Source organism: Doryrhamphus excisus, chromosome 5 (assembly GCF_030265055.1).
Source record: "Doryrhamphus excisus isolate RoL2022-K1 chromosome 5, RoL_Dexc_1.0, whole genome shotgun sequence".
Classification (NCBI taxonomy): domain Eukaryota; kingdom Metazoa; phylum Chordata; class Actinopteri; order Syngnathiformes; family Syngnathidae; genus Doryrhamphus; species Doryrhamphus excisus.
This window is the reverse complement of record NC_080470.1, coordinates 22,001,123-22,025,335: the sequence shown is the minus strand read 5'-3', so window position 1 is coordinate 22,025,335 and position 24,213 is coordinate 22,001,123. Positions and strand designations below refer to the sequence as shown.

Genomic DNA, 24,213 nt, shown 5'->3' with positions numbered 1-24,213 from the left:
TTTTTATTTTTGTGATGAAATCAATGCAGGCTGCACGGCGGTCGAGTGGTTAGTGTGCAGACCTCACAGCTCGGAGACCCGAGTTCAATCCCACCCTCTCTGTGTGGAGTTTGCATGTTCTCCCCGTGCATGCGTGGGTTTTCTCCGGGTACTCCGGTTTCCTCCCACATTCCAAAAACATGCTAGGTTAGTTGGTGACTCCAAATTGTCCATAGGTATGAATGTGAGTGTGAATGGTTGTTTGTCTATATATGCCCTGTGATTGGTTGGCGACCAGTCCAGGTGTGTACCCCGCCTCTCGCCTGAAGACAGCTGGGATAGGCTCCAGCACCCCCTGCGACCCTTTTGAGGATAATTTCCCCTATTTAACCTATTATATGGAGATATGGGGTAATAACTAAAAAAAAATCAATCTCCACTCGCTAAATGTATGGCAATAAATATGAGTGAGGATAATGACTAATGCTGCATATATGTAGATAACATACAAATCGTTTATTTCTAAAATCACAAATATTACATTTATTATTTATTACAATTACAACACAGTCAGGAGATCGGGAAGACCTGGGTTCAATGCTCTGCTTGGGCATCTCTGTGTGGAGTTTGCATAGTAAGGAACTTAAACAATGAACTAGGGCAGGGGTCTCAAACTCAATTTGCCTGGGGGCCACTGGAGCTAGGATCTGGGCAAGGCTGGGCCGCATCAGGTTTTAAAAAAAAACAAAAAAACGCATTTATTAAAAACAGAAAAATATACAAACTTTTTCAGTGCTTTGGTTCCAATTTTCTACAATAAAAGCTCTGATAAAACATTCCACTGTTATCTTAATTTTTATTTTTCTGCACAAAATAAGATGAAAAATAAATAAACAAATCAAGAATAAAGAAAATAAATCAATCAGTAATAAATAAATATAATAAAATAATAATATAATAATAATAAAATGGCAAATAATAACAACTTAAGAAACCACATATAATTGGTGGGTAGACAAATTATTTTTTTCAGATTAAAATGAACAAAGCATTATTAGAGCCCTGTAGACATGACAAAACACGACTATAGTCACATTTATACTCTTTATTTACAACATATTGCGCAACTGCAGGGTCTTGAGACACATGCTAACTCACAAACTAGAGCGCTAGCGACCTAAACGGTAGCCTTCAAGTTATTTCCTTTAAACTTAAATAGCAAAAAACTTACCACTTCCACACGGATAGGGAGGATAACTATTAACAGTTATTTAACCTTTAACATGAACATTAATCAAACGTAATAATTTTTTCTGGGTACATGATACCATACAGCATCCATATCAAACTTGCGCGGGCCGCACTAACATTAAACTTTCATATCAAGGTGGGGGCCTCAAACTAGTGCCCTGCGGGCCACATTTGGCCCGCGGGCCGCGTGTTTGAGACCTCTGAACTAGGGTAAGCAAATTCAAGGAGCAATACAACTTGTTCTGTCATCTAGTATTTATTATTACACTATTATCTGTGATTGCTATTTATTATAACTGGAATGACATCACTACCTTAGCATATTTCTATGTAGTTAAAACTCCATACGGAATAAATGTAGTGCAACAGATATAGGATTAAATAAGGTTTGCTTCTTCCTACTCCCTTTGGACACGTGACACTGAATGGAATCATGTGTACTGTATATGATGTAATCTATATGCATGTTGTTGGGAATGAAATGTTTCGTAACAAGGCCACTGTAGTCAATTTACGTTAAGCCAATTTCATTTGTGTCGTGGGCTTTCATTTCCTGCCTGAAGAAGTTAGTTGTTTGTTTTAGCACCAGGGTGCGGCTCCTGGCTCCACCAGGCGGCAGTCGCAGCAGCATCCTCCGCCGGTGTGACACTGATCAGTAGCCGCTTGGGTTGCGTGTGTGCCGGGTCTGGACGGACGGTGCACGATGTGAGGGATCGGAAGTCACCTGGATGCGAGCTGTTTTTTGGATCACCTTTGTGTCCTCTGAGAGGTATTTATCGAAATCATTCAACCGCAATCAAAGTGACATTCTTGAGGCGACTCGGTCAGCGAGAGCGTTGTTAGCTGCGGGAGCTAGCCCCGCTAACATGTGGCTTTACTCGTGTTATGTCCGACTTAGCTCCAACCCTCCCCTGACATCACCGCTGGTATTGTTGTTGTGAGTGTTTCACGTCATAGAAGTTGAATCTTGGGTGGAAAATAATCTAAAGTTTTCCGGCTAAAGGTGCAAGCTAGCTTGTTGCTAATGAAGCTCACCTGGCTGGAGGTGACCTCGGCGTCACTTCCTGGTTCTTGGTGAAGCAGCACATAATTAACATGGCAGAGCACGTGATGAGCAAGGAGTGCGCGTGTGTAGTTTCCATGGGAGCAGCCGGTTCAACTAGGTAACTTGCTCGCCATGGAGTGTAGCGTTAACGCGGCGAATTCCACCTCCTGGCCGCATTTGTCGGCGTGTAGCGGCGTAAACGGTCCGTGTCTGAAACGCTGATGCGTATTTATCTGTGTGTGTGTGTGTTTTACGTGGATGTTGTGCTCTCAGGTGCGTGGCTTGGCTTGAGCTGCATTTCCGGCTTCTCGGAGCAGCGGCGGCTTCTCCACTGCTTGGAGGTCGATGTGAGCAACGGCACATCCGGCCTCGGCATGGCGCAGGACAGGGGCAAGTACGACTTCTACATCGGCCTGTCTCTGGCCATCAGCTCCAGCATCTTCATCGGAGGGAGCTTCATCCTCAAGAAGAAAGGTCTGCTCAGGCTGGCCAAGAAGGGATCCATGCGGGCAGGTACACATTACAAAAACAAGGCAGAAAAAAAATGGCCCGATTTCTGGCTGCCGGGTTTCGGCACGCCCTGCTCGTACCTGGAATAACTTCAGCGATTGAAGAACCAGTCGTGGTACTTAGTAAACACGCAGCATTCCACTGCCGCTTCACGTCGGCTTGTTCTACAACGCTAAAGTCATTACCAGTAAACATCCCACCTGATGGTACTGGTCAGCCATTGGAAACCAATAGCACAATGTCATTTCATTGGTCTATGGCAAGGGGTGTCCAAAGTGTGGCCCGTGGCTGGGTTTATTTTTATTGCAGCATTCTGAAAATATAATTTAATGAGTAAACAGTGAAAATCGGCGGCACAGCGGTTGAGTGGTTAGTGTGCAGACCTCACAGCTAGGAGGACCAGGGTTCGATTCCACCCTCGGCCATCGCTGTGTGGAGTTTGCGGGTTCTCCGGTTTCCTCCCACATTCCAAAAACATGCTAGGTTAATTGGCCACTCCAAATTGTCCATAGGTATGAATGTGAGTGTGAATGGTTGTTTGTCTATATGTGCCCTGTGATTGGCTGGCCACCAGTCCAGGGTGTACCCCGCCTCTCGCCCAAAGACAGCTGGGATAGGCTCCAGCACCCCTGCGACCCTTGTGAGGAAAAAGCGGTAGAAAATGAATGAATGAACAGTAAAAAGCGAACAATTATTTCATGTATATATATATTTTTTTTTTTACAGAAATGAAGTCAAAATTTTAGGAGAATAACATGATGAAAAATAGCATCACCTTAGTAGCATAAATATGAAATATTACATTTAAAAAAAGGTGTAATATGAAAAAACAACAAAAACTAAACGGCCAGTTAAGTAGTCGTTTTGGGGAAATTATGTGGCAAAAAGCTATAATGTTATAAAAATATAGTAAAAATATAATGAATAAAGTCAGAATTACCAAAAGAAAATGAAATAGTTGATGAAAACTGTAATTTTAGTAGTACAATGTGTATATTTAAAAAAAAACGTTTGTTTTGAAGTCATACTATGTCCAGATGTATCTGTGGCGGGCCACTACAAGTACCTGAATGTATGGGAAACATTCCCAGTGAATACTACGGATATATCCATGCTGCATTCCACTGCCGCTGTACGTCGGCTTGTTCTACAACGCTAAAGTCATTACCAGTAAACATCCCACCTGATGGTACTGGTCAGCCATTAGAAACCAATTTCCCAATGTCATTACATTGGCCTATAACAGGGGTATCCAAAGTGTGGCCCGTGGCTGGGTTTAGTTTTTATTGCCACATTCTAAAAATATATAATTTAATGAGTAAACAGTAAAAATCAAACAATTATTTCATTTATATATTTAATTTATATATTTTTTAAACATAAATGAAGTCAAAATATTAAGCGAATAACAGCATATAATAAAAACAGCATCACCTTAGTAGCATAAAGATGAAATATTACATTTAAAAAAAGGTGTAATATGAAAAAACAAAAATTAAATGGCCAGTTAAGTAGTCGTTTTGGGGAAATTATGTGGCAAAAAAGCTATAATGTTGTGAAAATGAAATAGTTGAGGAAAACTGTAATTTTAGTTGTATAATGTTTCTATTTAAAAAAAAAAAAAAATTTAGTTTTGCAGTCATACTCTGTCCAGATGTATCTGTGGCGGGCCACTACAAGTACCTGAATGTATGGGAAACATTCCCAGTGAATACTACGGATATATCCATGCTGCATTCCACTGCCGCTGTACGTCGGCTTGTTCTACAACGCTAAAGTCATTACCAGTAAACATCCCACCTGATGGTACTGGTCAGCCATTAGAAACCAATAGCACAATGTCATTTCATTGGTCTATAACAGGGGTATCCAAAGTGTGGCCCGTGGCTGGGTTTAGTTTTTATTGCCACATTCTAAAAATATATAATTTAATGAGTAAATGGTAAAAATCAAACAATTATTTCATTTATATATTTAATTTATATATTTTTTAAACATAAATGAAGTCAAAATATTAAGCGAATAACAGCATATAATAAAAACAGCATCACCTTAGTAGCATAAAGATGAAATATTACATTTAAAAAAAGGTGTAATATGAAAAAACAAAAATTAAATGGCCAGTTAAGTAGTCGTTTTGGGGAAATTATGTGGCAAAAAAGCTATAATGTTGTGAAAATGAAATAGTTGAGGAAAACTGTAATTTTAGTTGTATAATGTTTCTATTAAAAAAAAAAAAAAAAATTTAGTTTTGCAGTCATACTCTGTCCAGATGTATCTGTGGCGGGCCACTACAAGTACCTGAATGTATGGGAAACATTCCCAGTGAATACTACCGATATATCCATGCTGCTGTACAAGCTGTACACTGACTACTTTATATATTGTGTTCAAAATGATTCAACCCCCACTGCAATAATGCGTTTTAGCAATTGAAACGTTGAATCATTTTGTCATTGAGCAAACCACAAAAAGGGCATTTATTGTATTATATTATTAAATTATTATTATTATATTATAAAAAAATATTATTGTCATTTTAGTTGCATTTAGTTAATTTAGACCTCCTTACAAGATTTTATTATAAACATGATTTAAATGGTTTTTTTTTAATTTCCGAAAACACTTCTCTGCAATGGGGGTTGGATAATTTTTAACACAACTGTATAGTTGATATGTGAGTGGTGGTGCCTCTGTGTCTGTGGCTTTCCAGATGTATCTGTGGCAGGCCACTACAACTACCTGAATGCATGAGAAACATTGCAGGAAGTAAGAAGCAGCACTGATGCCTATTTTTTGACTTGCAGGTCAGGGTGGTCATGCGTACCTGAAGGAGTGGCTTTGGTGGGCCGGTTTGCTCTCAAGTAAGGGATCCCTCCTACGTTCTTATTGTCGACGGAAAATGAAGAGCGTGTGTTTATTTTTGCAGTGGGCGCGGGTGAATTAGCAAACTTTGCAGCGTACGCCTTCGCCCCCGCCACCCTTGTCACGCCCCTGGGAGCCCTCAGCGTGCTGGTCAGGTACGCCATGTATGTCCGACGGCGGCGTCGGCTGGGTGCTGACGTACATGCGTGTCTTGCAGCGCCGTGCTGTCGTCGTACTTCCTGAGCGAGCGTTTGAACCTGCACGGGAAGCTGGGCTGCCTGCTCAGCATCCTGGGCTCCACCACCATGGTGATCCACGCCCCGCAGGAGGAGGAGATCAGCAGCCTGGAGCACATGGCCGGGAAGCTGGTGGACCCCGGTAAGTACCCCGTCGTCCACTCACCGAACGCACTACTCGACGCTTCACTTGCTAGCTTGCTGCCTGATGGGAAGTCAGCTCCATGAATGCTGTTATTCTTTAAGACCTTCAGACAGGCGACTTCCTGTCATTCCCACCAGGTGAATGATCTGGGTTAGCATGTGGAGTTAGCATGTCCTGGCATTGGCAACTCCAAATTGTCCATAGGTATGAATGTGAGTGTGAATGGTTGTTTGTCTATATGTGCCCTGTGATTGGCTGGTCACCAATCCAGGGTGTACCAAGTCACCTGGTATAGGTTGCCCCTGTGTTGTGTATAAAGTGTATCAACATAGGTTAAGGGATTTTCCACCTTGGGGGGGTGGTTTGAGGGCTGTGACAGGTGGGACGCCAAGCGCCGTGTGTGTGTGAGAAAGTGGTCACGCGAATGCCGTTCGTCCTTGCAGGTTTTTTCGTCTTCGCCACGCTGGTGATCATCGTGGCGCTCATCTTCATCTTCGTGGTGGGCCCTCGCCACGGGCAGAGCAACATCCTGGTCTACATCACCATCTGCTCAGCCATCGGGGCGCTGTCGGTGTCGTGCGTGAAAGGGCTGGGCATCGCCATCAAGGAGGCGGTGGCGGGCACCAATGTGGCGAAGATGCCGCTGGCGTGGATCCTGCTGGTGGGCCTGGTGGCGTGTGTCAGCACGCAGATCAACTACCTGAACAAGGCGCTGGACATCTTCAACACGTCGCTGGTGACGCCCGTCTACTACGTCTTCTTCACCACCTCGGTGCTCGCCTGCTCGGCCGTCCTCTTCAAGGAGTGGGAGCACATGGGCGCCGACGACATCATCGGCACGCTGAGCGGCTTCGTCACCATCATCGTGGGCATCTTCCTGCTGCACGCCTTCAAGGACGTGAGCGTCAGCCTGGCCGCGCTCGCCTTCTCCATGCGCAAGGACGACCGTGCCAACGGTACGTACGAGCTGCTCCGCGCCGGCGAGGATGCAGAGGAGCCGGCCTCGCCTTTCGACGCTGTGTCCAGACGGAACGGAACCGTGGCGCCTTAGGGACGCCAAACCCGGACAATCAATGGACGACAGACCGAAGGATTGTAGTCCTTTCCTTTGCCTTACCGTACGCACTCTTTATTTTTTCATTCCGTTGGACACAACACTTTCCTGGCATTTAGGTGACCTTTACTACTTTTACTTTACTTTGGGGAATTTTGGTTTAAAACACGGGGAAAAAAGTAAAAAAAAAAAAAAAAAAAAAACTGACATGAACACAATTTTTTTACTTTTTCATAGTTTTTGCTGAAACAGTAAAAAAGTTAAAAAATGATATGGTAAAAAAACGAACAAAAAGCATGAAAAAGTAAAAATTGACATATTTGTCATCCTTTTTTGGTTAACACCATTTTTACTTTTTCACTGCTTTGGCTAAAAAGTTAAAAAAAAAATTAATTTCATTTTTATCAGGAAAAAGTGAAATTGTTCAACAAAAATGTTGAATTATTTTTTTCATTTTTAACATGTTTTTGTGTTGAAAAAGTTCTAAAATGTGCTTTTGTCGAACACAAGTTCACTTTTTGTTGAACAATTTCTGCAGTCGTGTAAAAGTAAAACAAGTTTAACAAATATGAAAAATTATTTTTTTTTTACTTGTTTTTTTCAAATTAAATGTTCATTTTTGTTTCCTTTTTCCATGTTAAAGTTAACACAAAATGACAAAGTCCAATTTTTTGTAGATATTTTTGTACGTGTTTTTAGTTAAGCACATATTCATGCACTGACTTGCTTTTTATTTTTATTTAATTTATATTCTCTACGATCTTATTTTGAAGAGTGACTACTACAAATGGAGGTTGTGATACTTGAAAGTAACTATTTTTGTGGGCGCTCATTCTGGACTAAAGGTAGCCTTTACACGTAAAGCTCTTGAGATGAAGCCACAGATTTGTTACATATTTATTGAAATAAAAATGATTATTACACCATTTGAGGAAAGTCAAGGTACAATTCTTATAAATGTTACTTAAAAAAAAAAAAAAAGTTTCAGCATGCATGTTGGTCAAAATAGAAAAATCCCCGCACTTCAACCTTCCACCACCTCAAACATTTAAATATTCCATAAGTCTTAAAACGCCATCTATTGTACTGCAAGTATAAAACTGCTTTTCATAAGGCACAAGTGAATAGAAACAAAAGGTGAATGGTCCTTTTCTAAGGAAGCCAAACTACAAGTGGATTGTCTGGGAGGGGGGGGGGCCGGAGCGTGGGTGCACCTCAGCTGCTGGCCAGCGACTGGTGTATGGGCGGCTGGAAGCATCGCACGTGCTCCACCGGCATGTTTTCTCCGTCCCCGGATTTCAGGTACTTATTTAGGATTGCAAAGATTTCGTTGTTGAGGACCTGGAATTTGCGGATCCTGTCCACCATCTTCTTCAGGGGCTGAAAGATCAGACGAACATCACTTAATTTTTGGTTTTATGCAAGACAGGTGTGATTTCTTTCCCGCTTTAAATATTTTCTCAGGAAAGGAAAATGCGTCCTTTTAACATTTTCGGGTCTTTATGGCCTCCTGTGGACCAGCTCCACACCAAAACCTGCGCAAAGATCTTTCAGAATCTGCACCTATTCCGGCTATATTTCTTGGATTTCCTGCCTCCTGCCCAAACGGTTTGTATAATTTACTTCACCCCCAACCCTCCTCCGGGTGGCCACTCCCGAGGACTTCCAGACAGCTGCCAAACCCCTTTTGTTTGATGACTTACCCAAAATAAACACAGTTAGGACACAAGCTGTTACTTCTTCACACTCTTCAACACAACTAAGTAACGTTGGAAAGGCGTCAGACATCCGCGACAGTTTGGTGGATAATCAGCTTTGTATTCTTACCAAAACAGTCATTGTGCCATTGACAAATTAGCATATTTTTCTCTTATTGGCCGGAAATCATGATAAATACATTAAAAAGATTTTTAGTTAAAAACACAATTAAAAAAATTAACTTTTTACATTGTTTTTTGTTACTCACAAAATCTTAAGAATATTTTGTTCGTCAAGTCAAGAAATGAACCCTGGACTGGTGGCCAGCCAATCACAGGGCACATATAGACAAACAACCATTCACACTCACATTCATACCTATGGACAATTTGGAGTCGCCAATTAACCTAGCATGTTTTTGGAATGTGGGAGGAAACCGGAGTACCCGGAGAAAACCCACGCATGCACGGGGAGAACATGTAAACTCCACACAGAGATGGCCGAGGGTGGAATTGAACTCGGGTCTCCTAGCTGTGAGGCCTGCGCGCTAACCACTTGACCTCCATCTGCAGCCATGATAAATACATTTACAAAAAAAAAACAGTTGTATTTTTTGAAAAGTTTTTCCAAAGAGATCCACACCCCCAGGCCTCACAGCTAGGAGACCCGAGTTCGATTCCACCCTTAGGCTGTGTAGAGTTTGCATGTTCTCCCCATGCATGCATAGGTTTTCTCCGGGTACTCCGGTTTCCTCCAACATTCCAAAAACATGCTAGGTTAATTGGCGACTCCAAATTGTCCATAGGTATGAATGTGAGTGTGAATGGTTGTTTGTCTATATGTGCCCTGTGATTGGCTGGCCACCAGTCCAAGGTGTACCCCCACCTTTCGACCGATGACAGCTGGGATAGGCTCCATCACCCCCGCGACCCTCGTGAGGATAAGCGGTAGAAAATGAATGAATGAATGAAATATCCAGTAAATAACTATTGTCTGGATGTCCTGTGGTCAGTAAGAGGTGGAGTCGCGTTATGGATGCGTACTACAAGAAGCTAAAAATAAAGACGTGTGCTGGTCAGGAAGTGGAAGGGTGACTCACCACGCTCTTGATGACCTCGTCCTTGCCGTCGTGTTTCTGCACCTTGAGGAGGTGGTAGCTGAAGTCCAGGATATCAAAACGCCTCTGCTGTCCCAGGAGGGCGATGATCATGCAGCCGGCCCAGTGGAGGCCGTCTCCAAAGCACTGCCTGTAGGAGGAGGATGACATAGTGATTGGGTGAGGTGCCTGTGGTCACCACACGGGGGCGCACGTGGCAACACTCACTCCACGGTGAACTCGTGCGCTCCTACAGGGATGCAGTAAACGAACTGCATGGCGCTCCACAGGCGGTGGAACTCCACGCACTCGTCCACATGCATCACGCCGTTGCTGGGCAAGGGCCCCCGCCAGATGGGATCGTCCAGGAAGCCGCGGACGCGTGCTAGGATCACCTCGAACATGGACAGGCCGCAGCACAGCCTCTCTTTGGTCAGGAGGTCGCCTTCACGAGCGATGGCGATTTGCTGATGAGTGGGGGGCACATAGAATATTTAAAAACGAGGTTGTCGTAGCGCTGAGGTTAGCGTGGGTCACGGTGGTACCTGCGGCGTGCCGAGGCGCTCGATGAGCGGAACCATGTGCAGCGCCGTGTACTTGGCCTCCAGCCGCTTCATCTTGGCGTCAAGACGCTCGCCTTCTGCTCAAACACAAACGTGTACACTTGTAGTATATATATAACAATCAATCCTAAATACTCCTAAATGGACCCACCTTTCACGTGGACCCTGGGTAGAATGTTCTGGAACGGGGCAGCGTGCAGAAGATCACACACTTCTTCCTGCGACTACAAGTACGAGTACAAGTAGTAAATCAGGAGACATGACAGCACATCATAGAAGAAGACAGGGGGCGTGTCCTACCAGACTTTGCTCGCTGAGCAGGCAGAAGAGGAGAGCGTTGCCGACCTCCCTCAGGTTCTGGAAGCAGACCGTCTTTAGCTCGGCGTACTCCACGATGTCCTTCAGCTGGTGGTGGAAGAACTCCAGGATCCCTGAAGACGGCAAATGCCATCCAATCATGTCTCGTTTCATCCTAATATGCTTTCCTGAATAATCCTACCTTTTTCCTGGTCAGATAGTCACCTTGTCACCTTATTCTTCTACAATGGACATTCTTATAATCGGAATTTTATTCCAATTACCACTTCACCTCTTTTCTCTCTTTCATGCGTTTTTTTGGAAAAATAATCTTATAAAATTCATGTTCAAATTCGTTTTTTTGTTGTTGTTTTAATATTGCAATATTTTTCTGGTCAGACACTGACTTTTCTTGTAATTTTACCACTTTATTAATGGAAAATAATAAAAAAAATTCTCCTAAATGATAAAAATTGATCTCAATTTTCATATTTATGGTAATGGTAATGGTTTTATTTCTTTTGAACATGCATCAGATTACAAATGAATGCATCCCATAATCAGTTCACAGTTCCACATGTCCAAAAGGAGTAGGAAGAAGCAAAGCTTATTAAATCCTACCCCTCCATCTGGTACTTTTACAATCAGTAACTGTTACATTTGTTCACTTCCTGCTTTCCATAATACAGTTTAAGGTTTAGATTTTTTTATTTATAATAATCACTTGAGTGTTTATCATTTAGTATTTAATTTTGGGGGGGTTTCAAAAATTTAATGAGTTTACTGTATCTAAAATAGATTTTTTTTGTTTGTTTTTCCTGGTAAAACTGCAGTATTTCCTCAAGTACAACTTGTTTTCTTGTAAAGTTGCAGCTTGTTTCTCCTCATTTTTGACCAGTTTTCAAATGAATTACTTTTAACATACTATTAACATAATCATTTTTGACCCTTTGTATTGAGTTGTGGACTCCTATAGAGCAGCAACACATAATAACCTACACAGAAAACTTTGATCTTCCAGAATCTGCACCTATTCCTGCTGTATTTCCTTGGATTTGTGCTTCCTGCCAAAACGGTTTGTTTTAATTTATTTCACCCATGACCCGCCTCCGGGCATGCCCACTCCCACTGAGATTGGTCAGAAGTGAATGAACCATATAAGGAAGTCCACCCTCTGTGACATCACAAAGTAACAGTTTTACCACGCCTTTTCAAACGGAGCGTTTTGAGCCATTCCAAACTTCTTTCATGGCTCACTTCCAAATGCACAACATCATTATCTGAAACTTCTAACTACATTTATAGGTCATAAAAGTGGAAAAACCATGCAGACTATAAGTTGCTTCACAATAGAATCTGCATTAGCAGAGTGCACCAACCTGGTGAGCCGTACTCATGGCGAGGGAGGCGACAGATCTTGGGCATCACCTCCATCAGGGTCTTCACGTACTGCATGATGGTGCCCTGGAGCTGGGAGGAAAAGGGGTTCTTTAGGACCCGGGGTGCAAATCGGCCACGGGGTAGAGCGGGCGCCGCGTAACTCACCAGGCTTTTCACCACCTTCAGCAGCTCCTCCATCACCACAGCGATGCCCTGGTAGCCCAGCAGCCTGCACATCACCTTGATGTGGGGCGGGCCCACAAAGTTCCTGTAGCAGCTGAAGATGCTGCTGTAGGCCAGGTTCAGGGTCTGCCACAAGGAGAGAAGGGAATTTTAAACAGGAAGCCACGGGTTGAAAGCTGAAAAACACGGTTGTATCATAAAGTATCAGAAATAAACTAATCTTATTTTGAGATGACACTGTAATAAAACAAAACATGTTAGTGTGAGAGGTCTTGTTTACCACAAAGAGATCCACACCCCCAGGCCTCACAGCTAGGAGACCCGAGTTCGATTCCACCCTTAGGCTGTGTAGCGTTTGCATGTTCTCCCCGTGCATGCGTGGGTTTTCTCCGGGTACTCCGGTTTCCTCCCACATTCCAAAAACATGCTAGGTTAATTGGCGACTCCAAATTGTCCATAGGTATGAATGTGAGTGTGAATGGTTGTTTGTCTATATGTGCCCTGTGATTGGCTGGCCACCAGTCCAGAGTGTACCCCACCTCTTGCCCGAGGACAGCTGGGATAGGTTCCAGCACTCCCTGTGGCCCTTGTGAGAATAAGCAGTAGAAAATGAATGAGTGAATTTCAACTTTCTTTTGAAATCTTTGAAAAAAAAATTCTCGTAATATTTTGACTTTTTTTCCGGACTTATTCCCATAATATTTTAATATAGCCACAAAGTTATTTTCCAACAATGACAACTTTTTGTTTTCCATATATTATATAATACAATATTATTTTTATTTAATATTATTTTAATATTCAACTCTATGCTACTACATTAAGTATTATGAGTTTATACTTGTAATTGCAACTTTTATTGTGAGAATATTTTTTTCTCATATTTAGATAGACTCCCTTTATTGTCATTGCACAAAAACACAGTAGTGAAATTGCCAACGAAATGTCGTTGCCTGGCTCCCGTATAATAACAGACACAAAAGAAGATAAGTAATAATTTTCACCTTATTCTACTCTTTTTGACAGCTGGGTTAGGCTCCAGCACCTCCCACAACCCTCTTATCATAGATGAGATGATGAGAGATTATGAGATAATGAGATTTCCCCTACTTATCATAGATAAAAACTTATTTCCATCTGCGATTAAATGCACTTAACCGAGTTAACTGTGGACAATTTGTGATAAATTGCAATCAAACATTTTAATCGATTGTCAGCCCTAATATATATATATAGTTCTATGAATGCAAGTATTTTCACAGATGTTGAAGTCTTAAATGCTAATGTTATTGGTAACTCTTTACAATAACGATACACAACATAAGATTAGTTCATGAGGAAGGAACCTACTTTACCTACGAACCACTACTCATTAGTTCTTCAGTAACTACTCTAAATGTATGTGTCTTAGTTGCTCAGTAATCCTTAGTACTCCATAAGTAACTACGTCCTCAGTAACTAAGTGTATTTTATTGTAAAGTGAGCCCATATTATTGAGTCATAAGTACTTGGAAACACATGATTTTAGGAATATGCAGATGGAATGGAACACAATACAGTAATTATGATACCGATGGTATGCAAACATGCACAGCAGTGAAGCATGTAACTTCTAAACAATGAATACAGACGGGATACGTGGAAGATCAAGCAGTCTGGCAGGGAGGCGTGTTGAGGAGGTGCAAGCGTCCATCAGAAGGTGGCGCCGTGGGACAGTGCATGCTAGTGAATTTCTCATCTTTTCCTTTTTTAATTTTTAGTACATTTTTATGAATGCTTCCCTTCTAAATCCTCGACACATTTGATGACAATCTGTTGCTGTTGGGAGCAGATGGCCCCCTCCCAGAAGAATAAAAGCGTTTGGAAGTTGGAACTGTTCTCTTTTCCACCCCCCACTGTCAGCGGCTGCGCACGCACACCCACGGCGGCGGCTAAGACGAGGACGTGCTGCCACACTGTCGGCATCATCCCAGATGTTGACAAGGCGACGCTGACGGGACTTGTCTGAGACGCCAGCTCACCAGCGGAGGTAAGTCTCAACCCTCGTAATTTAGGTTCCGGCATCTTTGGCTGCTTTTCACTCCGGGTTTACCCTTCTTCTACTTCATGCCACTAAATCAAGTCCAATCAATGTCGTTATTATTACACATGATAGAATCTTTTCAATGAGCGGCAATGAGAGGAGCATGGAGAACATCCACTCTGGACACTTTTCAAGCCAGAGCGACAATTTCACATACTAATATATACTCTGATGTTCCACAGCTGATCTCCAAGGTCAGGAGGTGAGCGTGGCGACTTAACGACCTCCCGCCAAATCACCGGGCATTATGTAATTTAATCAGGCTCCTCCCTCATCCTGCCGCTGGCTGAGCTTAGTTGCAGACAATCCTTTACTTAAAGCTTATTATCCCCCGGTCGTATTGTCCTAGCTGGTGGCTGATACCCATGTAGATGGCAAGGTGGTATCGCTAATATTTTCAGGACTTTGTGTACACGACTCCACAAATACTAGCAAAGATAAATAATAAGGAATCCTACAATTATTCACTGGAAGTCTGGCTCTCTTTACTTTCATTACAGGATGTGGATGGGGCCGATGCGAGCCATTCTTGTATCCATATTGGGTTTCGATTTCCGATACTACACATAAGAAATTGCCAATACCACCGGCTGCGACTTCCAATCCATGAGCTGTGTCTGTTTGCTGCTGTGAGCAAAAAGGTAGCTAGTAGAATATCTGCAAACATAACTCAAGGAATATCAGAGAACGTAGCTAGGACAGCACCAGCAAATGTAACTAGGAGAACAGTAGCAAACATAGCTCAGAATATCAGCAAACGTAGCTAAAAAGATATCAGCAAAAAAAGTATGTGCAAATGAATGTAACTAGTAGAACATCAGTAAATGTAGATGGAAAAGTATCAGTAAACATAGGAAAAAAGCATTTGCAAACGTAGCTTAAAGATCACCAGCGAATGTAGCAAGAAGACGTAGCTAGGAGAACATCAGCAAAGGTAACTAAGAAGTATCAGCAAACAAGCAAAATCTGAAAACAGTATCAGCAAACATAGGCAAGAGAGTATCTGCAAACGTAGCTAGGAGAACATCGGCAAAAGTGGCTAAAAACGTATCACAAAACGTAGCTAGAATAGTATCAACAAACTAATTAGAATTTCAGCAAATGTATCTAGAACAATATCAGCAAACGTGGTTAGAAAAGTATCAGCAAACAAGCAAAATCTGCAAACAGTATCAGCAAACATAGTCAAGAGAGTATCTGCAAACGTAGCTAGGAGAACATCGGCAAAAGTGGCTAGAAACGTATCACAAAACATAGCTAAAAGAGAATCAGCAAACATAGCTAGAATAGTATCAACAAACTAGTTAGAATTCCAGCAAATATAGCTAGAACAACATCAGCAAACCTGATAAGAACATCAGCAAATGTGGCTAGAAAAGTATCAGCAAACATAGGCAAGAGAATATCTGCAAACGTAGCTAGGAGAACATCTGCAAAAGTGGCTAGAAACGTATCACAAAACATAGCTAAAAGAGAATCAGCAAACATAGCTAGAATAGTATCAACAAACTAGGTAGAATTCCAGCAAATGTAGCTAGAACAATATCAGCAAACCTGACAAGAAGAACATCAGCAAATGTGGCTAGAAAAGCATCAGCAAACAAGCACAAGAGTACCTGCACACGTGGCTACAAGAATGCCAGTGAACGTAGCTACAACAGTATGAGCTAACACATCTTGGAGAACATCAGCATGTTTAGCTAAGAGTATCAGCGCATATAGCTGGAAAAGTATCAGCAAACATAGCTAAAACAACTTAGCTAAGAGTATCAGCACATATAGCTGGGAAAGTACCAGCAAACATAACTAAAACAACGTCAGCAAACATAGCTAGAAGACTATCAGCAGACATAGCCAAAAGAGTATCAATAACCATCGCTGGAGACCAGCAAAAGTAGCTAAAACAACATCAGCAAATGTAGCTAGAGACATTACGATGTGCTGCATTACATGATTAGCTAACTAATATACTGTAAAAGGTCAACAACACAGTACACGTCAGTGATGCAGATTCCCCTCGCTAGCGAGCGTTTTAGAATACAACTTCCAATTATCAGGCCAATGTGGTCGCTATCTAATCATTTATCATCATTTATATATGTACATCATTCAGTATACATGCAAAACCTAGGGCTAACGGATAAAATGAGGGATCAGGGGTAGAATTGGGGTTTTGCCTAAATGTCCGCCTCTCTTCTCCAGGTGTGTTTTTACTCTGAGCGCCACATCCTCGGGAAACAGCACAACGTCATGGCGATCACAGTTTACAACATCTCGTCCACCTCCGCCCGAGTGAGCTGGCCTCCATCCCCCGCCTGCCTGGACACCTTCTACAGCGTCATGTACGACCCCAACTGGAACAGCCTCCTGATGGGCTTCAAGCGCAAGAGCTTCATGCACGAGGAGCGCATCCCCGTCAGCCAGACCACCGCCCACTTGGCCAACCTCCTGCCACAGACCACCTACTTCCTGTGTGTCACGTGTCAGGCCGCCAATCCGGTCCGGGACCAGTGTCAGGTTTTTGTCACTCTAAGCGACAGCAGTGAGGCGCAAGACCGAGCCGGCTGGGAGATGGCAAAAGGGGTGTGGCTGACCTGCTGCGTTTTGCTCCTGGTCATTGCCGCTATCCTGCTGTGGGGGTGTTTGCACACCACCTGCGCCGTCCCCGGCCAGGGCTCTGACAGCCGTCCGGCGGTGACCAACGTGGTCGGCGGAGATCACCTTGCATCCGGGCGCCTCTACACGCCTCGAGGCAGCTGCGATAACGGCGCCAAAAGGGGTGCGGTCATGCATACGCCGCTCCTCTCGGCGCACGCCGCCAAACGAGATCATGAGCTGAGGACGCTGGCTAAGCTGTCTGGAAGCGAGCCAGCATGAAACAATTGGATTGAGGTCATGGTGGTATTGCTGTTATGCATTAGCGGGATCCTATTTGTCCAGACGAAATAAAACGCTTCCATTTCACATCAGCTGATTCATTCTTTCATGAGTCAACCGCTTTCGGGGACGCTGTGGTGCTTTCAAGTGTGCATGTTTCACTTCCTGAAATGTTGCCTTTTCAACTGTACTGAAAGCTTCCATTTCTTTTGCAATGTAGCGAGCGACACTATCTGTGAGCATGCACTATTTAGCGCTGTTTTGTTTATATTTACTATGCCGACCAAACGCCTCAGTAAGCATTGACTGTCGGTGTGAAGGCTTTGTTTGAGGATGGTTGTATGAGGTGCGCATCCAAGTTGGTCATATAGTCCTTCTTTCTCATCACTGGAAAGAAAACTGGTGAAAATATGGGGTAATAACTATAAAGACAATCTTCACTCGCTAAATGTACTGCAAAAAAGGTCAGTAAGGATAATTCATAATGCCGCCTACAGAGAACATACCAACTCCTTATTTCTAAAATCACAAATACTTAAACTTGCTGATATAGTTCATCTTCAAACAGCTAAAATAATGCCTAAAGCTAAAAAATAACCAATTAGCTAAAAATGTCATCCAATACTTCTCTAGAAGAGAGGAGAAATATGACTATGTTAAAACGCCATACCATTTCAGTATGTGGAATCAAACTATGGAATGGATTGAGTAAGGACCTCAAACAATGCACAACGATGAGCCAATTCAAGAAACAATACAAGCAGTTGATGTTTGCTAAATACAAGGATGACGAGTCTTGAACCAGTCATGATGTGCTATATATATCACTATATTGACACTTACTATGGTACCCATTATGTCATTGTATGGTCATATCACCTCGTACTTCGGTATGAGGTACATTATTAAAAAAAAAACCTTAAACTGTATTATGGAAAGCAGGAAGTGAACAAATGTAACAGTTACTGATTGTAAACGTACCAGATGGAGGGGTAGGATTTAATAAGCTTTGCTTCTTCCTACTCCTTTTGGACATGTGGAACTGTGAACTGATTATATGATGCACTCAATTGTAATCTGATGCATGTTCAAATGAAATAAAACCATTACCACTGCTTTCAAACAAATGGCAACTATCGGCTTGTCTGTGGTAATACACTCATTAAAACCAAAAAATTCCCACATTCGCCTTACAAACCATGCTTCCTCACGAGTTACTGCTAGCACTAGCACACAGTGTATCCAACTCTAGTGTATCCACTCACTAGTAGCCCCATCTCCACATTATGGGACAAAGAGGCTGAATGGCTCACAGGAGGGTTCGCTCTCTCTCTTCATTCCACTATAGAACCAATGCACACAGACAGATGCAGAGTGAACCCCCATGTCATCCAGCCTGTGTGGTATATAGAGACAAAGAAAACACACATGCACATGTCTATTTATCAAAGCCTGCAAAATGATCGACTTTGTGCCGATATAGGCTGCAGCTCTTCCCTCAAGCTACTGTGGTGTCAGGAACGTGGGATTTTTCTGATGCATGCATTTCACAAATAAACACTGCAAAATCAGACAAAGACAATATGCAACACAAATGATGATATTGGACTAGAAGCGCTTTATCTCAGGTTCTCCATGGCATGTTGGAATTTAGTTTGGATTTTCATGTTTGCTGTTTTGTGCTCTTATTTTGGTGTTCTGTTTGGCGTGATTAACAGCTGCTGGAAGGCGCGTGCAGCGGTACCAGTTTCTCATTCATCATCATAAAAACCAATACAGACATGATGGGATGATATCGGACATCCCTAATTACAATACAAGCTAGCGGCGTAAACCAGCCCACTGACCTTTGATCCGTAGAGGTACTGGGGTTGAGCGTTGGGTGGCTTGTCCCTCTGAAACTCCTGGGAAAAGGGCAGGACGGTGCGCACAAACCTGAACACAGAGTGGAGACCTCAGCGCCGACGTTCAACAGCGGCCAGCGTGGCGTGCCCTCACCTGTTGGTGGAGCCGTTGTAGCAGTAGTTGGGCAGGAAGTCGTAGTTGAGCTCCCAGAAGACGTGTAGCGTGATGCGACCGTAGGGCGCCGACACATTGTGGTTGGCCTCACGGAACATGGCATCAAAGCTGTCCAACGTCAGGAACTTACAGAGGAGCTTGTGTGTCATACGGTTGATCTCCAGAAGACCTTCCAGTTCCTTGATGCCAAAAAGGAGGAGTTTGAATTGGTGAGAAACTGCTTTATCCCTCTGGGGTTCCTTTAATTTTGCACCCTTTGAGGCCTTGAGGACAAAAAAGGCTACTCCCAAAACCAGCTATAAAAACATACCAGATTCACATTTTTTTCAACAACTTTAGTTCTAACCAAAAACACCAAATGTGTAACAACAACCCTCAAAATGCCCATTTGATTCAATGATGTCACTGTTTTTGTTTCCACAATGGTTTCTTTTTTTATTGATAAAAATGTTAGGGGGCGGGCACGACACGTCAAGGACCAGGCTTCGCTACATATAAGTTTGGTAATAGCATTCATTTTGATGCTTGTATTTGCATATTCTACAATTCCTACCCTTTGAGTATGACCACACTTCCAAATCATTGTAATTAGAAATACTGTATGACCGTGCATTTTCTCATTTAACTTTTTCATTTTGTTAGTACAATTTGTCATATTTACTGGTTATAATAGATTGGATGACTGCACGGCGGAGGAGTGGTTAGCACGCAGGCCTCACAGCTAGGATACCCGAGTTCGACCCTCGGCCATCTCTGCGTGGGTTTTCTCCGGATACTCCGGTTTCCTCCCACATTCCAAAAACCTGCTAGGTTAATTGGTGACTCCAAATTGTCCATAGGTATGAATGTGAGTGTGAATGGTTGTTAGTCTATATGTGCCCTGTGATTGGCTGGCCACCAGTCCAGGGTGCACCCCGTCTCTCGCCTGAAGATAGTAATATTTTGACTTTATTCCCATAATATTTTAATATAGCCAAAAACTTATTTTCCTACAATGACAACTTTTTGTTTTGTTTTCCACATATTATACACTACAATATTATTTTTATTTAACATTTCAACTCTATGCTACTACATTAAGTATTATGAGTTTATACTTGAAATTGCAACTTTTATTGTTAGAATATTTTTTATCAATATATTTTCACCTTATTCTACTCTTTTTGACAGTTGGAATAGGCTCCAGCACCTCCCGCAACCCTCGTGAGAATAAGCGGTAAAAAATGAATGAATTAATAGATAGGACAATTTTCACAAGTCCCACTGACTTCTATTATAAGCACCATTTTTCAACACTGTACTTAGATTCGATGATAAAAGCCAGGCATACACACATATTACGCAGTAACAGTGCATAATATTGTTTTATTAATTTGATAGCTCAAGTAGTTCATGTGAACACATAAGTTAAAGTGCATTCAACTAGTACATACGCCAGTAGAAGGTTAGGAATGTGCTTAATTATGTCTTGTGTCATCTGTGCAGAAATCACAACAACAGCTAGAACACAGAAAAAAGCCTACCATGATGGATGTGAGGTCCTCGCTCTCAAAGCGGTTGATGGCCAGCTCAAGAGACTTGTACAACGCGGCCGAGACCCTCTGAGTGATGAGCCTGTTCAGGTCAATGGATCGTCCGAGGAGCTGCAGGAAGAACACGAGAGGATGCTAGCACTGCAAGAAGCCAGAGTGTGGAGAGGAGGAACCTACCTGGACGTGGCGCTGCTTCAGCAGTGTCTCGTAGCGGTTGGAGGCCGGCCAGGGAATGTTGGCTCCCTGGTTCTTACAGTCAGCCCTCAAACGTTTGTCCAGCAGGAGACTGAAAGGATGGGCAACATTATTACCATTAAGTCGGGAGGCGTGGTGAACAAAAACTATTGTATCATTTATTTCAAATGCCATTCAACAACAAATGAGTAATAATAATAGTTATAATAATTAGGGCATCTCTGTGTGGAATTTGCATGTTCTCCCTGTGTGTGTGTTTTTTTTTTTTGGGGGGGGGGGGGGGTTTGTCCGGGTACTCCGATTTCCTCACATATTCCAAAAATATGCATGTTGGCAACTCCAAATTGTCCATAGGTATGAATGTGAGTGTGAATGGTTGTTTGTCTATATGTGCCCTGTGATTGGCTGGCCACCAGTCCAGGGTGTATCCCGCCTCCCACCCAAAGTCTGCTGGGATAGGCTCCAGCATACCCTGTGACCCTCGTGAGGATAAGCGGTACAGAAAATGCATTGATGCTATAAGTGTCTATTGCCGTGCATTTATCGCAGGCTTTCCAAAGCCACATAAAACAATACAACGAGCCGAATATGGTCCCCCAGGCCTCGAGTTTGACACCCATTGATTATACAGACCTCCGTGAGAGACAGCGAAGAATAAACGTTAACAAGCTACCTTCCAGCGAGGATCTTGTAGTAGGCAAAGATCTGATCAGCCAGCTTGTAGACAAACTGATCGAAGCACAAGTTCACCTGAAATAACACAAGACATTCATCACATACTTGACAAGGAATTTTGCATTCTTCTTTTCTTGGCCAAAAGCAGCCTCTGTTGTGATTGGTCAGAGCTGCATAAAGACACGCCCCCATCTAGCAGGTACTGCTAATGGCAGCATACAGTAACAAAGAATTGGATATTTGCTAAAATGGGATAAATATTGGAAAATCTGGTGTGGAAGTGCCTCCCTGGTGAGATGTTTAGGGCATGCCCAGCAGAGAGTAGACACTGAGGCAAACCTAGGCTGCACTGGAGGGATTATGTTTCACAGCCGGCCTGGGAACACTTTAGTATCCTCCAGTGCAGGGGTGCTCACACTTTTTCAGCATGCGAGCTACTTTTAAAATGACCGAGTCAAAATGATCTACCCACTACAAAAATGCAAAACATCTATTTATTTTCAAATGTATTGAGGATTATTTGTACGTACAATGTATGTTGATGTACCTTACATAACCAAATGAGCCAATATTGCAAAACACACATAATTAACTATTAACATTTTTTGTAATTACCTGAGTTTACTTTGATGACTTGCACTGAATTGAATCAGCCAGGGATGCATAGTCCGGACAGTAGCTGCTGATTGCCAGGTTAGCCAGGCAAACGCACTTCGAAAAAGACATTGTGGAAAAAAAAAGTCCACCTCCCATTCCGTATGGAAGTGATATGTTTTTGCCTTTTTACTCGGTCCAGCTACTTCACTCATTTTAGTGACCATAAACTTTAGCGAGGGCTTAAAATCTGACGCAATTCGCCGACTAGCTTAGCACTTTGCATCGTTGTTTACGCATGAGCGGTGACCTAAAGGTCAAAATTCACTTGTCATCTGACTGGTTGTCCTGTATGTCAATCAAGTAACGGGGATGGATGATAGGCTGATATCGTAAGTTCTGCTGCACTTACAGACTTTGTTTGATTTGATTGGTCGCCCGAAGGGCAACATTCAGTTGTCATCTGAATGGCTGCCCTGTATATCAATCAAGTGACGACATTGATGCTAGGATGATATTTTTTTAATGTCACGCCGCGATCGACCAGTACCACCTCCGCGATCGACCGGTAGATCGCGATCGACTTAATGAGCACCCCTGCTCCAGTGGAAATGGAACAGGTGGTTCCCTTTAAGTGTTGGTTTGATAGGATGGAAGAGCCTACCTCGGCCTCAATTTCGTCGTACAGGAACTGCTTCTTAAACTTGGTCAAGGCATAGTGCGCACTGTCGTTGTACAAATCCAGCGGGTACAGTACATACCTGAATACAAAATAACAATCACTTATGTGTGCACACACACAGGTACACCAAAGACTCAAACAACAGAGTTATTTTGTCATTTTCATATGTCGATATGTGCAAAATGTTAACTTTCAGGATTAAAGATGAATTACAGCACTGCCGTGGATTATGCAAAAGCCGTGACAAACCAGCATAATCCCAGTACAGTTACAGTAATCTCAATGTTCAGGATGTCGCTCAGGGACCTTTTAGAGTAAACGGGCATTATTTAGAGTATGTAGAATCCTTATTAGTGTGCTGCATGCCAAGAAGAGGTGGGAACGGGTCCTCACTCCATCATTGACGACTCCTTGGTCTCCAGGATGTGGTCTGTGAGGATCCAGGGCATGGACATCTCAATGGGGAACTGGATCCTGCGGCCCATGGTGAGCTCCAGGAAGAATTCCCTGAACCACAGCTGGGAGAGGTCGCAACAGTGCTGCAAGGTTTCTACGCGAAACGAGAGGACAGACATGAAAGCGGCTCATCCAACCCCGGGGATCATAAATCACGTCAGAAGATCTGCTCTGCGTTGGCTCACCACTGAAGTTCAGCAGGTGGGTGTAAAAGAAGGATTCCCGATGAAATTTCTCGATGTCCAGGATGGTGGGGCCCTCCAGACTGCTGCGAAGGGTCTTCTTGGAGCCGCTTTTGTCTGCAATGAGGGACTCCAGCATGGTCCTCACCATGTAGAGCTGCACGGAGTGGAGATGATGGACTACAATATTAATACATTCTTCTAACTAAATACACAATACTTGCTTCCTAATTCTTTTGGAGCACACTAATCCCTCATTTATCGCCGTCTACTGGTTCCAGACCTGACCGTGATAAGTACATTTTTGGTTTAGTAGGAATCCTTATTCATAAATGGGGTATTTTTGGAGTTAGAGCATATACATTCGGTTTTTAACATTATTAGAGCCCTGCAGACATTAAATAACACCCCTATAGTCACATTTACACTCCTCTTATTATACCCAATATAATAGAGAAGACAGATCAGGCATATAAGACAAAAATAAGACACATGCTCGTCTGTGTTGCTGCAAATTTGACTTTGTTTGTTTAGAGCAAGCAAATATCATATATAATATAATCATATCATCATATATAATATCAACACCTACCATCTCCCTCACTGCTTTGCTCCA

The 24,213-nt window shown here is 42.8% G+C and overlaps 3 protein-coding genes across 9 annotated transcripts in view; 2 read left to right on the top strand and 1 right to left on the bottom strand.

Moving 5' to 3' along the window:
* The first annotated feature begins 1,745 nt into the window (after positions 1-1,745).
* Positions 1,746-8,013, top strand: nipa2 (NIPA magnesium transporter 2). Of its 2 annotated transcripts, none has more exons than XM_058074156.1 (6): positions 1,746-1,999; positions 2,549-2,788; positions 5,593-5,649; positions 5,715-5,805; positions 5,868-6,028; positions 6,475-8,013. In XM_058074156.1, the coding sequence occupies exons 2-6, from the start codon at positions 2,650-2,652 to the stop codon at positions 7,080-7,082; spliced, it is 1,056 nt and encodes a 351-aa protein (XP_057930139.1). In that variant the 5' UTR covers positions 1,746-1,999; positions 2,549-2,649; the 3' UTR covers positions 7,083-8,013. The 2 variants fall into 2 exon arrangements, with proteins under 2 accessions (XP_057930139.1, XP_057930138.1); XM_058074155.1 differs by lacking the exon at positions 1,746-1,999 and adding an exon at positions 2,311-2,477.
* The window catches only part of cyfip1 (cytoplasmic FMR1 interacting protein 1), a 32,240-nt gene continuing 15,975 nt past the window's right edge, over positions 7,949-24,213 (bottom strand). For all 5 annotated transcript variants that reach the window (XM_058074134.1, XM_058074135.1, XM_058074136.1 and 2 more), the window contains exons 16-31: positions 23,601-23,754; positions 23,353-23,509; positions 22,942-23,038; positions 21,682-21,758; positions 20,991-21,099; positions 20,805-20,924; positions 19,261-19,460; positions 19,110-19,197; positions 12,285-12,428; positions 12,119-12,209; positions 10,743-10,873; positions 10,594-10,666; positions 10,425-10,519; positions 10,108-10,346; positions 9,883-10,030; positions 7,949-8,465 (exon numbers count right to left, since the gene is read on the bottom strand). In XM_058074134.1, the coding sequence (XP_057930117.1) occupies positions 8,301-8,465; positions 9,883-10,030; positions 10,108-10,346; positions 10,425-10,519; positions 10,594-10,666; positions 10,743-10,873; positions 12,119-12,209; positions 12,285-12,428; positions 19,110-19,197; positions 19,261-19,460; positions 20,805-20,924; positions 20,991-21,099; positions 21,682-21,758; positions 22,942-23,038; positions 23,353-23,509; positions 23,601-23,754 (2,088 nt within the window). In that variant the 3' untranslated portion in view covers positions 7,949-8,300. The remainder of the gene's footprint in view (positions 8,466-9,882; positions 10,031-10,107; positions 10,347-10,424; positions 10,520-10,593; positions 10,667-10,742; positions 10,874-12,118; positions 12,210-12,284; positions 12,429-19,109; positions 19,198-19,260; positions 19,461-20,804; positions 20,925-20,990; positions 21,100-21,681; positions 21,759-22,941; positions 23,039-23,352; positions 23,510-23,600; positions 23,755-24,213) is intronic.
* LOC131130071 (fibronectin type III domain-containing protein 9) lies at positions 14,048-17,349 on the top strand. Of its 2 annotated transcripts, XM_058074165.1 has the most exons (3): positions 14,048-14,331; positions 14,886-15,026; positions 16,588-17,349. In XM_058074165.1, exon 3 carries the CDS (start codon positions 16,636-16,638, stop codon positions 17,260-17,262), a length of 627 nt encoding a protein of 208 aa, XP_057930148.1. In that variant the 5' UTR covers positions 14,048-14,331; positions 14,886-15,026; positions 16,588-16,635; the 3' UTR covers positions 17,263-17,349. The 2 variants fall into 2 exon arrangements, with proteins under 2 accessions (XP_057930148.1, XP_057930147.1); XM_058074164.1 differs by lacking the exon at positions 14,886-15,026 and having other exon boundaries at positions 14,051-14,331.